The sequence below is a fragment of the Acomys minous genome, assembly GCF_964271855.1.
Source record: "Acomys minous genome assembly, chromosome: 15".
Taxonomy (NCBI): domain Eukaryota; kingdom Metazoa; phylum Chordata; class Mammalia; order Rodentia; family Muridae; genus Acomys; species Acomys minous.
Genome location: NC_140497.1, coordinates 57,718,642 through 57,734,783, shown reverse-complemented (window position 1 = coordinate 57,734,783; position 16,142 = coordinate 57,718,642). Strand labels below are relative to the sequence as shown.

The 16,142-nt window shown below is 45.9% G+C and overlaps 1 protein-coding gene across 1 annotated transcript; it reads left to right on the top strand.

Annotated features, from left to right (window-relative positions):
• Nucleotides 1-2,248: 2,248 nt before the first annotated feature.
• SGCB (sarcoglycan beta) lies at nucleotides 2,249-15,908 on the top strand. Its single transcript, XM_084759731.1, has 6 exons — nucleotides 2,249-2,340; nucleotides 5,646-5,855; nucleotides 8,079-8,264; nucleotides 8,882-9,073; nucleotides 9,277-9,408; nucleotides 13,039-15,908. The coding sequence occupies exons 1-6, from the start codon at nucleotides 2,302-2,304 to the stop codon at nucleotides 13,240-13,242; spliced, it is 963 nt and encodes a 320-aa protein (XP_084615857.1). The 5' UTR covers nucleotides 2,249-2,301; the 3' UTR covers nucleotides 13,243-15,908.
• The last annotated feature ends 234 nt before the right edge of the window (nucleotides 15,909-16,142 follow it).

Genomic DNA, 16,142 nt, shown 5'->3' with positions numbered 1-16,142 from the left:
CACACACACACACACAATTGTAGTCTATCACAATTCTATCACTTTACAAGCATAACAAATTTAAATATAGAATAGAAGAGGAAAAACAAGGCAGACATATTATCTTGACACAAATACCTGCCTAATCCCAAGCAAGGGTTTGGTTATATCTACTTCAACACAGACGGGATCCCTGCCCTCAACTTTTTCAGCACCACTAGCTCAGTGCAATAGCAATCACATGGTGCCCTGACCGTGGCCACTGAAGGGGAGGGCACAGCACACACTGAGGAGCAAGGTGTGGCCAATCTTGGCAGCAACCTCTCAGCATCTCAGACGAATGACATGGCACAGTAGGATGTGTGATGTGGAACTGGGTCCTTGTCACACATTTCATAGCATTTACTGGTCCATGATGACCCATCCACTTCAAGCATAAGGTGAAGTCAGCCTGGCTTCCTGTTCCTGAGGATCACACAGTCTGTAAGAGAAGGACGGAAGAACCACAGCTCGGCACGCAAAGCAGTAGTGGGGAAACTATACAACCATGGACACAGTGACTCCTCCTTCGCTGACCTCCTTCTCCATTCAAGCCAGCTCTGTAAGGATGGGGGAGTCCACCTGGGAGAGACAAAGTGGATGCACAGAAATGAAGCCTTGGAGTCCACAGTGGGTACAGCGTCAGAGACAAGCCAAGAACAGCTTTGGGTTTAGTTATAATGAGCCTTGTGTACTAAGATTAATGTTGATTTCATAGGCAGTGGGAAGGCATCCAGGGTTATAAACAGAATAATATGTAATTGGATCTTATACACATCATCTGGGAGGTCCTGGAGGAGGTGGGACTGACTTCAGGAAGAACACTTGGGAGGCACAGTGAGATGGGAAAGTTGTACAGTAAGTGTTAAAGCAAATCTATGTCAGACACACTTAAGACATTTTATACTCGGTGGAAAAAAATGGTATTCAGTCATCCAAGTTATTTGGTATTTATTATTTGGTTCCTACTGTGATCAGGACTTGAAGTAATATGTAGTGATAAACCGCACCCAGTTTGTAAGGAGCAAAACATTAATACATATAAAATACGAAATCTTTAAAAAAAAGAAAGAAAGAAACACAGCAACAAAAAGATAAATTGCCAATGAGAATACCTGGTGTGGCATTTGATGGGTTCTTGGGGGTGCAGAGGAGTATATCTGCCCGAGAAAAAGGAAAAGACATTGACCGGTGAACCACAGGAAGACAGGATCAGTCAGAAGTCATGTTGCTAAAAATTGACAAAGGGGACCAGAGCCAAGCTGTTACACAGACACTGATGGTTCCCAAACCTGTGGGTTGCAAGCTATAGCCTTCCTTCCTAAAGTGCAGGTCTGTTCTAGGAGCGCAGCCAAGCGGCTTCAGCAGGTGGGAAGAAGGCATGAGCGGACAAATGACCACACAGTTACAGCTCATACACAAGACCAGACATGAGAAGGGAGAAAGATTAGGAGAAGTTTGTTGTGGGACAGAGTGCCTATTTAAACTTCACAGCCATCCTCAGACGTGGGTGGCGCAGCGAAGTGGCAGTTGGGTGAATTACGAAAGCAAAATGACCCAGCACCTGGAGAAGAAAAAAAAAAAAGCTGGATTACACATCCCCTCTGAGGGTCTATGGCACTTCCTAGAAGCTATTTATGACCTGAGGAATAGTTCTTGAACGTTGGATGCTATTCACTATATAGTAGTTTTCTTTTCAGCTTAACGGATTGTCAAAGCAGAAGGCAACCAATGTGCACCGGTTACCTGCAATCTCTTGAGTGTCTCTCTGGAGCTCACTGCGTATTGGGTTAGGTTCCAAGGGACCAAAAAAAGTCAGCACATCTCCAATATTGTATGGGCAGACAATTAACCTCTGATGCCTTAAACAAAGAGTGGCAGACTTGACTTCACAGACCTCCTGGGGGGAATATATTGATTTAGGCTACCTAGCTTCTGTCTTCACCCAAGTCTCGCTCACGAAGACTCTCAACGGCACTTCTCCCTCTCAATTCGTCACAGCTCGGCACAGTACAGCATCCCTAGATGGGGAAGGCATGTTTTGGAATTTGAGGGCGACCTTTCCAAAGAACTTGAGGATGCCCCAGAGCTCGTTCTATCTCTGCCACGCCCATGCAACCCGCAGCTGCTCACGGTCGCCGGTGACCCTCTCCGTGGATCTGAGCCTGCAGACTCTTACCCACTCTGAATTTCTGAGTGACGTGGGCGTGGCAGGGCGTGGCCAGCGAGGGTGTGCGCCCCACCCCCGTGCTAGAGCGCAAGCGCGGGCTGCGGCGGGCCAAGATGGCGGCGGCGGCGGCGGCGGCTGCTGCGACCGAGCAGGTCTGTGAGCCTGCTGCGGCCGGCCGAGGGCTCGGGAATCTTGGGTGAACCGGGTCGACCTCGCGGAGGGCGGGCACGAGGGCGCGAGGGAGGGACTGGGGCGGCGGATGTCGGGAGGCAGGAGCTGTCCGCAGCCGAGATGCTGGCGGAGGCCGGGTGGGACCCCGGGCACCGGCTCCGCGCCGGTGAGGGTAGCTCTCCCTCGGCTGGAGTGACACGGGCCACCGGCCTGCGGAGCCTGCGCCTGGACGTGCCTCTCCGCAGCCAGAAACCATGCAGATAAAAATAACGTCAGCTGGGGCCGGGGAGGCTGCCCGATACCAGCCAAGTCGTGGTCAGCTGTTGCCCGGAGTGGATCGTGGCCAGGTCTTATTTCTGCGGTGCCCGATGTGCAGACAGCCCAGATTTCCCCGCCCACTTTGGTTTCTCAGGAGATTCAGACACCAATATGAAACTGACTCATGTCTGGTGGGTTTAAGATTACTTTTAAGAAATGCATTGTCAAATATTTCCTGGTCTTCGTTGTAAGCCTAGAATAGTTTAAAGGCTTCCCCTCAAAATGTCCAGCTGTTCTTGAGCATGCACATATGTGTATGTGTGTGAAATGTGTGAATACACGCCCGTGCATGTAGTTGCCAAAGTGACTTAATATCATAAACTATTTTTCTAGTCACTACTGCAGTTTCCCTTTTAAAATAACCGGTAAGATAATTTCTCTAAAAGTCCCATTCTTCAACATCTTTGGGTTGGGGAGGGGTGAGCAAAGTTGGGAATATTCAGTTGACTTTGGGGATTATTCTCCTAGGTGGCTAACATTTTAGAGACAGACCTCTTAGGTATATGGTCTTGGAGGACTCCTTCTAAGGTATAGAAGAAAACACACACACACACACACACACACACACACACACACACACACACACAAAACAAAACAAAACAAAAAACCCGACATGAAATCTGCTAAACAAGCATCGAACAGTCAACTGTGACAGCAGGCAAAGTGCAGGTTCACAACAAAATATAAAGGAATAAATAAAGCCAGAAGGGGGCTACGTGGACTTGTTGGGATGGAGCCATTCCTGGGTTTTCCTAGTTTACCCCTGGATTAGATCAGCCTCTGAGTTAGAGGCGCCTTTGTTCCCCTGTGCTGTCTTCTTGATGCTCAGAGGTTCTGTTCTGACTACACTGAAAGGCTACAGCCGCCTCCTCGCTCGGCTACCCTAAGCAGGGCAGGACTCACTGGGGAGAGCTAGAGAGACAAACATTTCAGGCTTAATGGGCTGCTTTCCTCAACTTTGCATCTGAACAGGAAGAGTTGCGTCTGTGCTTGGGGGGGGGGTGGTGTCACTGTAGAGCCCTCTGTGTCTAGTTCCCCCCCCCCCCCCCCCCCGGGTCCTGGCAGTTCTGCCTCTTAAACCTTCTGCTCCAGCTTCACCTCCAGAGGAAGCTATTGGCGTCTCCTTCCCCAGCTCGTGTATTGCAGTTCTTCTCAGCTGGGGCAGGATTTTGCTTCCGGGTAAATGGCTTCAGTGGAAGCCGGCAAGATGGATAAAGGTGGTCGGCATGAAGCCTGACAACTTAAGTTTCCTTAGTTCACTCCTGAGAACCCACATGGTGAGATGAGAGGGCCAGCTCCCGGAAGTTGTCCTCTGACCTTCTCCGCATGCATATACCGTGGTGCATGTGACCCCCCACCCCCGTACACACGGGCACAGACACTAAAGAAATAAGTGCAGAATAAGAGGACAAGGGGAAGCCAGGTGTGGTGGCACACGCCTTTAATTCCAGCACTCGAGAGGCAGAGGCAGGCAAATCCCCGTGAGTTTGAGGCCAGCCTGGTCTACAAAGTGAGTCCGGGACAGCCAAGGCTAACACAGAGAGACCCTGTCTCGGGGGGAAAAAAAGAGGACAAGGGGAACGATTAGGAGGGTGAATTAGAGGGAGGAGAGGTGGGGAGAGGAGAGGGAAGAAGATTAGGAGGAAGGGGAGGAGGAGGAAGAGGAGCAGGCCATCAACACTAACAGCAGCAGCAGCAACATAGTAGTTCCCCACTGCCCCCAGGATAAAGTTCACCTTTTATACAGTAATGCTTTTATTGGGTACCACATTTTCACTACAGTTTTCCCACCTTCATTTATTCCTCGTGACCTCAACCCTCCATTGCTACACTATCTGCAGGAGCCCGCATACCTCTGTGCGTGTCCACCTAGCACTTAGCATGCTGGAAACACATGTGACTTGTGCTCAGAAAGCTCCAGTGTCTCCCAGTAAGACAGAAGCCTACACCCTGCTCAGAACTGTCTTCACCTGTCTCTACTTTTCACCTTCCTTCTCCCGGGGTTGCCGTATCTGATCCACCTGCTCCTCCCATTTTCCTAACAACTCCAGAGTGCCTCAGCCCTCCAGTTTGACCTCTGCAGTATGTGTTGCCTACACTACGGATTTGGGCGTGCTGACGTAGGGAGTGCATGTGCTAGATAACCCAGCGCAGGTCTTACTGTGATCGTGTGCAAGCATGCAGTCCTCAGTGTGTGTGCCTTCTACAACAAGCGAATTGTCTCAGAGCTCTGAAAAAATATAGAAGTTTGGGCAGTAACCATTCCCGCTTGCCCTTTTGTATTTGTATTACATGAGATGATTGTTTAATGTCACTTACCCAGGGCCAGAAGTTCTCGGTTTTTTCTTAATCCCAGATTCTATTTACACTCTTATCTAGCTGTCGTGTTTATGAGAAATCATGTGTTTATTGGAAATTATGAAAACATAGGAATGCCCCAGCAAAACCTTTCATTAACTCTTCGAACGATGATGTTATTGGACCATGATGAGAACGTGGCCCCTGGAAACACTGATATTCACTCAAAAGAGTGGGAGGGTAAAAAAAAACAAATCCTACTCTTATTTTTAAGATGTGTCTGACATTTTAGACCCTGAAAAGAGTTGGCATTCCCCTCAGACATGCAGCTGCCCTGACCACTTTGAGAACTGCTAATCTAAAATAATGTAGGCCTTCGTCTATTGGGCTGTAAGTCACTGTGTCAGTCATCCCAAATTCTTTCCATGTCAACGAAAAATGTATGCCATCTCCCATGGCAATATGTATGGATGCGTGTGTGGCCAGCAGCTCTCCCCAGGAGTGAGCTGTAGCCACGTTGACCATAGGATGAGTGAAACAGAGAGAAAATGTGCTATACAACAGCAACCCTGACACCTGCAGCTCACCGTGGCTTGCGGCTTACGCGTGGAACATCACTTTTCCTTAATCATGGGTTTGAACTTAATGGCTGCATTTTGTTTGTTTTTAGCAAAGCTCCAATGGGCCAGTGAAGAAATCCATGCGAGAGAAGGCTGTGGAGCGAAGGAACGTTAACAAGGAACACAATAGCAACTTTAAAGCTGGGTATATTCCTATTGACGAGGACCGTCTCCATAAAACCGGCTTGAGAGGGAGGAAGGGCAACTTAGCCATCTGTGTGATCATCCTGCTCTTCATCCTGGCTGTCATCAACCTGCTAGTGAGTATTCGGGGCAGAGCGTGCTCTGTTAAGTTACCTTGAGGACTTTCACATCTTTACAGTGAGACCATGGATTTTGCTTGTGTGCTGTGTTTTGGGATGGTCCTGCCTTCTACTTTTCTATACATTTTATCTCCTCATGAGTTTTAGTTAGCGCTTTAACATAAAAAACCTAATAGGCTTCTCTCTCCAGCTTCATAAAAATATAGGAACAGAATTGAAAAAAACCTAGTTAGATACTACATCCACATAGTAGTCTCATCTAGAAACACACTGATGGATTCTCCCTTTAAGGGAGTCGCCTTTTCATAAAGAGCGTGTAAACTCAGTGGAAGAGAGCTTCACTGAGAGTTTATTGCCCTTTTCTCTCCTAAAAAATACAGTTTCGCTCAATGTTTCCTACACATTGTTCATAAAACATGGTGCTCTGATGGTGCTGAAAGTCTGTGTCTTGTAGTCTCAGCCCCTGGTGTCACGCTGAAGGCTCTGCCAACGCCGTTCTCTCTGTGGCTGAGGCCCTGGCTTGTGCCTTCCCCTGGATAGCCACTGTTTTCAGGAAGAGGCTCTTTAATCTGAGATTGCAACCATGGTGGTTAGTGCTGGACCCTCTGGCACCACCTTCTCAGTGAACAACACTATCTATTCAAAGTGAGCCGTTGCTCCCCACCATTCTTCTGAGCAAGCTTTTTATTCCGTGTGCTTTCAAAACATTTGTGTCTAATCCCCCGCTAAGGTGAGAGCTGCTGCACACTTTAAAGGAAGGTCCATAAATAACTTCACTGGCAGCATGCCTTCTGAATTTATTGTGCTGTACACATTTGCTTTATTGGAGAATTCTGGCAAAGTAACAGCATCAGGAAAGCTGAATATATTTGAAGGGAGTAAGAAGTGGCCAGAATCCTAAGGTGTAATTTATGAAGACAAAAGATGCGGGGGGGGGGGGGGGGTATGTGGGGGAATAGTAGATCATTTACCAGAAGTGTGTGTGTGTGTGTGTGTGTGTGTGTGTGTATGAGTGTCTGTATATGTGTGTGAGTGCATGTGTGCATGTGTGTGTGTGTGTGCGTGTATGTATGAGTATGTATGTGTGTATGTGTGTGCGTGTATGTATGAGTGTATGTATATGTGTGTGTGCGCGTGTTTGTGCACGTGCGTGCATGCATGTGTGTGTGTGTGTGTGTGTGTGTGTGTGTTGGCAAAGGGTCACACCTTGTATTGGTAAAGCACCTTGCAGGAGCCAGAGTTGGAAGACAAGGGCCTTACCAATCAGGATCAAGACAGGAACCAAAAGAGATGACTTGTGTGAGAACCCTGGACCCTGGCACTGAGCGCAGAGGCTCACTCCCCACACCCCTTTACCTTTACCCTCCACCTCCAGCTACCTCAAAGCAGGCTGGAGACGGAGGACCCTCTCTATGGAGAGTTAACGTACCCGGAGAAAGAATGCAACATGACAGTGGCATTTGACAGGGCCAGTACAAAAGCTCACTTTTCCTACTGGGAAGCCTGTAGGTCATTCAGAAGGCTCAAACCATCTAGAGAGTCCTCTATGAGCCTGCTGCCATGGTAAATGCCAGTAGGAGATGCTGAAGAGACAGTGGTTATGGGGTCACTCGAATTCTCTCTGGACTTTTTACAGCTGTGCTGTTAAGGATGCGCACCGGGCCAGGGATCAGTAGGTGTACGGGGGTAACTGTAAGAACTGAGAATGATACCGAAATACCTACCGTGGGTGAGGCAGAAACTCAGGGAGATGGAAAACATGAAGTGAATGGAAGAAACCAAACCCCACAAAGCCCCATGGTGGCACACACCTGGAAAGCCAGGACTTGGGAGGTGGGGGCAAGAGGATCTGGAGTTCAAGTCCAGCCTGACTACGTAGTTCATGAGAGGCCAGCCTGTACTGTGTGAGGCCCTGACTCAGGGTCTAGCACTCAGGGAGGCAGAGGCAGGCAGATCACTGAGTTCGAGACTAGACTGATCTACAAAGTGAGTTCAGGCTAGCGAAGCTATACAGAGAAACCCTGTCTCAAAAAACCAAAATAATAATAATAATAATAATAATAATAATAATAATAATAATAATAATAATAATAATAATAATAAACCTATCTCACTGATTAAACATGTCAGGAGACCTCACACATTTGGACATGATCATCCCTGTTTTCTTCCATGTGTGTCTGGTGTGTGCCTAGTAAACAGCAGGCGTGTCCCTTTCAGATCACACTTGTCATCTGGGCCGTGATTCGTATTGGGCCAAATGGCTGTGATAGCATGGAGTTTCACGAGAGCGGGCTGCTGCGATTCAAGCAAGTGTCTGACATGGGCGTCATCCATCCGCTGTATAAGAGCACAGTGGGCGGCAGGCGGAATGAAAACCTGCTCATCACTGGCAACAACCAGCCAGTAAGTGTCCACACTCAAGGCTGGTAGAGGGGCACGGACAGCCTTTCTCACGAAAACCTACAGCTCAATACTGGAAACTGCTCTCTTCTTTTAAAAAAATATGCAAACTATACACAAACTTATCCACATTCATAAATACTCAACAGTCAGTAATGCCGGTGGCTTTATAATCTTGCTAGAGTTGTGTGCTTAATATTCTAGATGTTTTTCCCTGTAGACGCACTGGATGACGTAAGACTATGTAGATCGCTCTTTTCTCTTCCACGTCACAAAGTCATTGTAAAGGCCCTTTCGGGTCAGAAAGCCCAGATTCCAGGAATCAGGAAGAGAAATGCTGCACAGTGGCAGACAAGCCCGCTGGTTGCTAAAACACAGGCTGTCAAGGGTGTCTTCTTGACTCTCCTGTGGCCATCTTAGGCCCCAGCCATGTTCCCTGTGACCTGTGTTGTTGTACAGTGCGTTGTGTAGAAGCAAAGGAGTACACATACCTTCATTTTAAAGTTGTATGTTATCCAAAGTTTTGTGGGCAGGTGCAGCTACTGTCAGTTTGGCTTTTTACCCTTACTGCTTTGTAGCATTCTTTGAAAACATGCTCATAATACAGTGTTTTCCTGAAGATTGTTTTTCAGCAAGGGACAACCAAGCTGAGTGTGGAAAAGAACAAAACTTCTATCACCAGTGACATTGGGATGCAGTTTTTCGACCCAAGGACACAGAACGTCTTATTCAGCACGGACTACGAGACTCACGAGTTTCATCTGCCAAGCGGAGTGAAAAGTCTGAATGTCCAGAAAGCATCAACTGAAAGGGTACGGCTCAGTCTTCTAGCGTTGCTAACAGGGAATTGGTCAGCGCTACTCCCCAGCGTGCACAGTAATAAGTCCTCTCTTGGTGTTAATTCCCACGGTGATAAAACTGCCCCGCATAATCCAGAGTTGAAACTTTCATTTCTCTATGACAATGATTCTCTCGTTAACCAACAAACTCTTTTCGGCTTGGTTTTCATCTTTAGATTACCAGCAACGCTACTAGCGACTTAAATATCAAAGTTGATGGGCGTGCGATTGTGCGTGGCAATGAAGGCGTGTTCATCATGGGCAAAACCATTGAGTTTCACACGGGGGGTAACGTGGAGTTAAAGGCTGTGAGTATTTTTTTTTTCTATGTGAATTTAAGATAATCATTTGGAATAGTATATGATTACTGAGAATGACTTTTGTTATGATGAGATTCCCACATGGATTATGAAATGAAAGCAGGCTATAAAACAATTTGCAAAATATCTCATTTCTCTCAGAGCATGTGCAGCTTATAAAACCTGGAAGGATGTAGTAAAACATTAACAATATTTAGCTAAAAGTGATGAAAAGCAGGTGATTTGATTTTTACTTCTGCTGTCTTTATTTTTATGTTATTTTAAAAGGATAAAAAATAAGACCCAAACAGCCCTCTGATGAGAATTTTAGGAGATCAAAGCGCACGTCCCCTGATGTAGCTGCTGCTATTTGGTTGAGGTTATTCCCGTCCGTTTCTGAGTTTTGTGTCCAAGGCTATGAAGAGAACAGCAAGTGAATGGCACACGTACTGCTATCTGGCACCTGTTAGCTGCGAAGGAGAAAGAGTCAGTCTTCACTGTGGCACTTGCTTCAACTTCCCAGGTTGTGTCTGAGCTTCAGCCAGTCTCCTGCCTCATACAGAAGAGCCACAGCTCTCACCCACCTAACTAGCTCGCAGTTCGGCCAGAACAGAGCCATCCCACATGCCTCTGGGCACCTTGCTCGTGCTGTTTACCTAGGACCAAGGAAATTTGTGTCACCAAGCATCACATGACAAAGGCAGCCTTAAGGCTGAGTTCTTACAAGTCATTCTCCCCTTTTTAAAAAGCCAGCTTTATAATTCCTAGCAATAATAAACTTTAGAAAGAAAAGTAGACGTTTCACTTTGACCATTTCCCCCTAAAGTACTTAATACCATTTCAGGACAATAAAGACAGACATGAGCTATAAGTCCTGCCGAAGGCATGGCAACCACCCTGAGGAGTTTCCACTGTGCCGTGGTGGGAGCTCTCAGAGGAATGACAAGCAGCCATGGCTGAGGAGTGCCGTTGGCACTAGAGGCCACAGGGGTGAGGTCCAAGTTCTTGGTGTAGAGAGCACATGCGAGTTACCTGAGTCTTTCACTCTGTCCACCAGAAAATTCCCATCCCATTCTGCCTGTTGATGTAACAACCCTTCACATAGTCTGAGGTATACATACTAGTTTCTGGTATTGAAACGATGCTCGGCTTTGTATGTCAGTCATATCAATAGTTGATTTAGAGTATAACCTAATCATTAGCAATAATCTTATGAAATTACTTTTACATTTTGCTTTTCACTATTATTTTGAATTGACATGTGATATTCATATTTATAGGGTACATTGTAAGCTTTGATCTATGGTGCACATGGTCACCTTTGAATAACCAATATGCACGTCATCTCAGAGATTTACCAATGCTCTTACGTTATTCAAAATAATCTCTCCTGTCTATTTTTAAATATACAAATACTATTAATTTTAGTCCTATGCTACAGTGTATTGAACACTTTAAGGAGTATTTTCAAGAAAGTAATATTAAATGACCACAAGATGGCAGCATAGAAACAAAACTGGAAACAGGTCCCTTAATAATTCCCTACATGCAACTTATTTCAAAGTAACTTGGAGTGCTTTATTCTGAAATTTTGGATGTTCGCCCAGCAAAATCTATGTAGATATTCCAAAATAAGTAAAATAAGCTCAGAAATACGAAATGGTTCTGTTCCAAGCATTTCAGACAACACCACCCCCGCCCACCCCACCCCACCCCACCCCAGTCAGCCTTTTCTTCCACTTTTCTGCCAGCTCCCACTGCAAAAAGCCCCTCCCTAAAGTGATGGCGCCTGTGCTCACAGACTCTGCACTGGCCTTTCCTGTTAATTAGGATTCCCCGCTGCCACACCCACCGGCATCTGCTATCCGACAAGAATGAAATCTTGACATCTTGGCTCCTCACCAAACACGTATTTCTTTCGGTGTTCTGCCCTACAGCCACTGGCCAAGCTCAGCGCCACCTTTGGGCGCCCGCAGCGCCCGGCTGCTTCTCACCGCTGCGGCATACGCGGTGGACCGTTGGAGCAGCCTGTCAGCTTCCCTTTGCCGTTTATCTATGTGATATGAGCCTTCTCTACCCAGAAGCCAGAGCCATTGTTTTCTGAGGCAGGGTCTCTGCAGTACCCCAGGCTGGCCTCGACTCAAACCCCCCTGGGTTGGAAGTGTTGGCAACGTACGTAGCTTCGTGCCACAGCTTCTACTTCAAAGAGACCTTTAGAAAGACTGTGCCACTTCCCGCCTGATGCGCGCTCCTCTTCTAGTTTCAAATCAAACCCTAAGTCTGCTCCCCAGTCTTTCAGGCCTGTAGCCTCCGTGTTTCCTCTACCCTGGGTCCCCTAGGTACGGCACATCTTCACCGCGGGCCCTTTCGCTCAGTGTCCTCCACCTGGAGTGCCCAGCCCCAGTGCCCGCCTGCCCGACTCCCTCACGTCTCCATTTCTGTTGGAATGCGGCCTTATCAGGGACCTCCTCTGGCCACCTTGTGCAACACACAGCCCTCAGCCATGTGCAGCATCTATTCTCCCCTCCGTGCCCTGTAGAGCTTTCTGTTTGTTGGTTTACTATCTGCCTCATTCCAGTGAGTGGCATTCTATAGGAATGTGCCCATTGTACACTTGTTTACTGTCATGTCCCCAGCACCTAGGATGGTGTCTGCCACTGCTACGTGACAGTACTTAGTAATTATTTGTTAAGTGGGAGGGAAGGAAAGGCAGGAGGAGGGAGACAAGCAGGAATCACTGGTACCTTGGGAGGCCGAGATGGCTTGGTTGGTGGAGTACTTCCAAACAGCGTGAGGACCTGAGTTCAGAACCCTCGCACCCAAATATAAAGCCAGGCATGGCAGTGGCACATGCCTATAATTTTGGTACTGAGGAGGTAGAGGCAGGCAGATTAGACAGTCTAGCTGATATGCTGAGCTCCAGATTCAGTGAGAGAGAGACCATTCCACAAAGAGTATGATACACACACACACACACACACACACACACACACACACACACACACACGGTCTTAAGACCCTTCAGTATGAGAATGATTCTGTAGCCATGAGTTTAAATAAGAAACCATCAATTTCTTTGTAAGCTGGGGACAGTGGCGCACACCTTTAATCCCAGCCCTTGGGAGGCAGAGGCAGAGGCAGGTAGATCTCTGTGAGTTCGAGGCTAGCCTGTTCTACAAAGTCAGTCTAGGACAGCCAGAGCTACAAAGAGAAACCCTGTCTCAAAAAAAAGAAAAAAAAAAAGAAAGAAAGAAAGAAGAGAAGAAAGAAAAAGAAAAGAAAGCCTGGTCTAATAACCTATATAGTTTTAATATTTAATTAAATATCTATTAGTTAAAATTAGTTTCCTATAATAGAGAAATACTTGTTTTTCTCCCTCAATATCAACATCATCGATAACTAAAAATTCTCTGGGGCGAAAAAGTGAAAATCCTCAGGACTTTGTCACCATCAGTCACACCGTGCACAGAATGTGGTTTTGAGTACTGGGTACAAGCTCTGTTGCAGGGTTGTTGATGCACAGTACAGCCTGAGTAACTGAGGAGTCGCTTTGTGAGTCTTCCTAAGTCTTGTCTAGTTTAATAACTTTCTTCTCTACCCATTTGTGGCAGTAACTAACCCATATTACTGTCCTCATAGGAAAACAGCATCATCCTCAACGGTACCGTGATGGTCAGCCCGATGCGTCTGCCCAGTTCCTCCAGCGGGGACCAGTCAGGAAGTGGCGACTGGGTGCGCTACAAGCTCTGCATGTGTGCGGACGGCACACTGTTCAAAGTACAAGTAACAGGCCACAACATGGGCTGCCAGGTCTCAGACAATCCTTGTGGCAACACTCACTAAAAAATCCATCCCCAGGGGTCAGTGTGTTCAGATCTCTTGACCTCTCCTTTTTAAGAATGCACGTGAACCATGTTTTTACAGAATTTGCCATAACTTGTACTTACTTTAACTGGGGAGCGCCACTGTATCTACTATGCACTCTCCATATTTAAGGGATTTTTGAGTGCCTAAATTCTAATATGTTTTATTAAGCTGCACTGATATTCAAACGACAGTTCTCTAAAATAATGAGAAATTAATATAATCAAAATTAATCTTTGACATGTTTTTTAACCTTCTACAATCTCTTGTCTAAAGGACAAAGGGCTGAAGACTCACCTTAAGTAAGCTATTGGCCATTTCTAACAGGGACAGATCCACTAGAGGTGTCTGGAGGGCACAGCATCACTGTCTGTGCTCTGTCTTTTAAAGGGGAAGGCACAGATTTTTTTAATGCATTAACCCAAAGCCACATTTTCACAAACAAGTCATTTAAAAACTTTCTATATACAAGCTTGTAAGAAACTATGTTTCCTTAGTTTTGCACTAAAGAAATGCTCTGTCATGGTATGTTTACTTGAAATAATGATCCATATAAGTATTTGCAATGTGTAGACATTAAAACAATCGCAGCCCTCACGGGCAAGCAGGAACCTTAGCTGTCACCGTCTTGCTGAGCTGTCCTGGGCACCATGCGCTGACCTCTCTAATTCCCACTGCAGCTCTCCACGTCACACCTCATTCCCAGCTTCACCCACAAGGAAACTGAAAGTCAGAGAAGTTAGGGAAGCCGCCCCGTACCACAAAGTGATGGGTGGACTCTGGGTTGGAAGCCAACGCAGTCCAACCCAGGCGAACCTGGTTCCAAATGCTTTTCTGCCTTTTTTACTATCTACACTGAATTTTGAACGATTTAAAACTCTCAAAGGATGGGAAAGGCCTACTTCTAGTTTACCTAATAGGTAAAAATCAAGCATCGTGCTACTGTAGTTAAAATACTAATACATTAGCAAAACATGACCAATCACTGTCAGATTTTAAACTATCTTGAGCCAGTTCCAAGCTTAGACAGACATCCTTGGTCTGCTTGTCCCATGAGAGCGCCTGGAGGGGTTGCAGAGAGGCCCACACACTTTTCCCTAAGCCCTGAGGAAGCTCAGTAGAAAGTGGGAGGTGAGGCCTCAATAGGCTTTGCTGCCCTGTGTTTGCTCCAGTGTCCCGTGCCTAGACACTAGTATACATTAGAATAAAAGGTGCTGATGTAAGACACGACACAGGTCACCCTAGCTGGGTATAAAACTTTTATCTCCGCCCCCTTATTTCACTGTCTCATTTTAATTATATCCTTCAAGCCAGTTGATTCTTAGCATATTTTATACTTGATTGGAAAGGAATTAACTGCCACTACTAAGATACATGGGATCAGAGACCCAGAATACATACCTCTAAAGTAGACAGTAGGGAGATACTTTGGGGTTAGCTACACAGAAGGACATTTGTATTCTGTCATGGTCACTCAGAACCGGATGATATGAAAATCAATATATAACACAATTTGTGTTCAATGTTGCCGCAGTTCTGTCAGATGGGGGGGGGGTTAAATACCTTATAGATTGTGAACTCAGGCTAAGTAAGAATTGGCTTGAGACATGACACTAAGTGCAGGTCTTAGAAAGAGAGTGATTTATAAACCTCTGGATATATTCAAGTATCATTAAATAATTAAATAATGCTCAGAAAAAATCATGTTTGGAATTCTCATTTCCATACTCAGTGTATTTTTAAATTGTGCAATTGTTACATGTTCTATTTAAATTTGTTTTCATATTTTCTTTAAATAAATATTTTTATTAAGACCACAGAACACTATATTACAAAGTATTATTTACTAAATACAATTCATGAAAAAAATGTATTTTTACATTTCCTTGAGAAACACTTGTGTTTTGATGCATCTCCACTGAGTGCTTTGACTTGAGAGGAGATGCTGATGCTTTGTAAAGCCGGTGGCTACTGAGTCTGGCATTTTAGAACGCATTGCAAGTAGACCCGCTGACACACTGACCTAGAAGCTCTGCTGAAAAAGTGGAGCTTGGGTGCACAGTGAAGCCGCATTGCTCAAGATAGCCACCAGGGGGCGAATTCCTGCTCCTGCGTTCATTTCTTCTGTTTTGAATGTACTGTGCTGAGAGGGCTTACAGCAGCCCTGGAGGAGGGACCCAGTGAGGAAAACAGACACACATTTATTTAAGTAAAGACAGGATTCTAGAGGTAGATATCGATGCAAAGAGACAGGTGAAATAAACAGGATTTCTCAAGAGACTGTCCAGGGGAGAGAGGGAAACACACAACGCAAAGCAGGTACAGCAAGCCGACATCTGCAATCTTTTAAAATATGCTTTATTGGCAATCTTTTTTGCATTGTGACAGAAGCAAGCTAAACTTTGTGTGACAGTTTTGATTATGAAAGGAATAATCTCTACCTGGTTTTGATGAGTGTCTTTTAAGGGAGGGTTAGAATTGCTGTGTTAAACTTGATGGAGAGGAGGTCATTGACGTGTTGGTTATTGTAATCTTTTGAATGATGTCAAGAGGGGCAAAGGTTACAAGTTATGTCACACAAAATAAACCTATAATATGCTTCAGATTGATGATCTCTGTTTACAATAAAATTCTGTGAACCTTGCTGTCAGTTTCTCAATGACTTTATTAATGAGCTTCTATATTAACATAAACACACAAATTTAAACACGGGTAGGGACTGGGGCATCGAGCCCTGTTTATGTGACATCTCTGGAGTCAGAGTTGGAAAGCTGGGCACTCCCGGTTTAGGTAGCCTCAGCTTCTGTGCCTTACAGAAGGCTTCTCCCCAGTGGCCCAGGGAAGGGTGTGAGCCAGCTAAGGAAAGAGCCAGCGTGGGG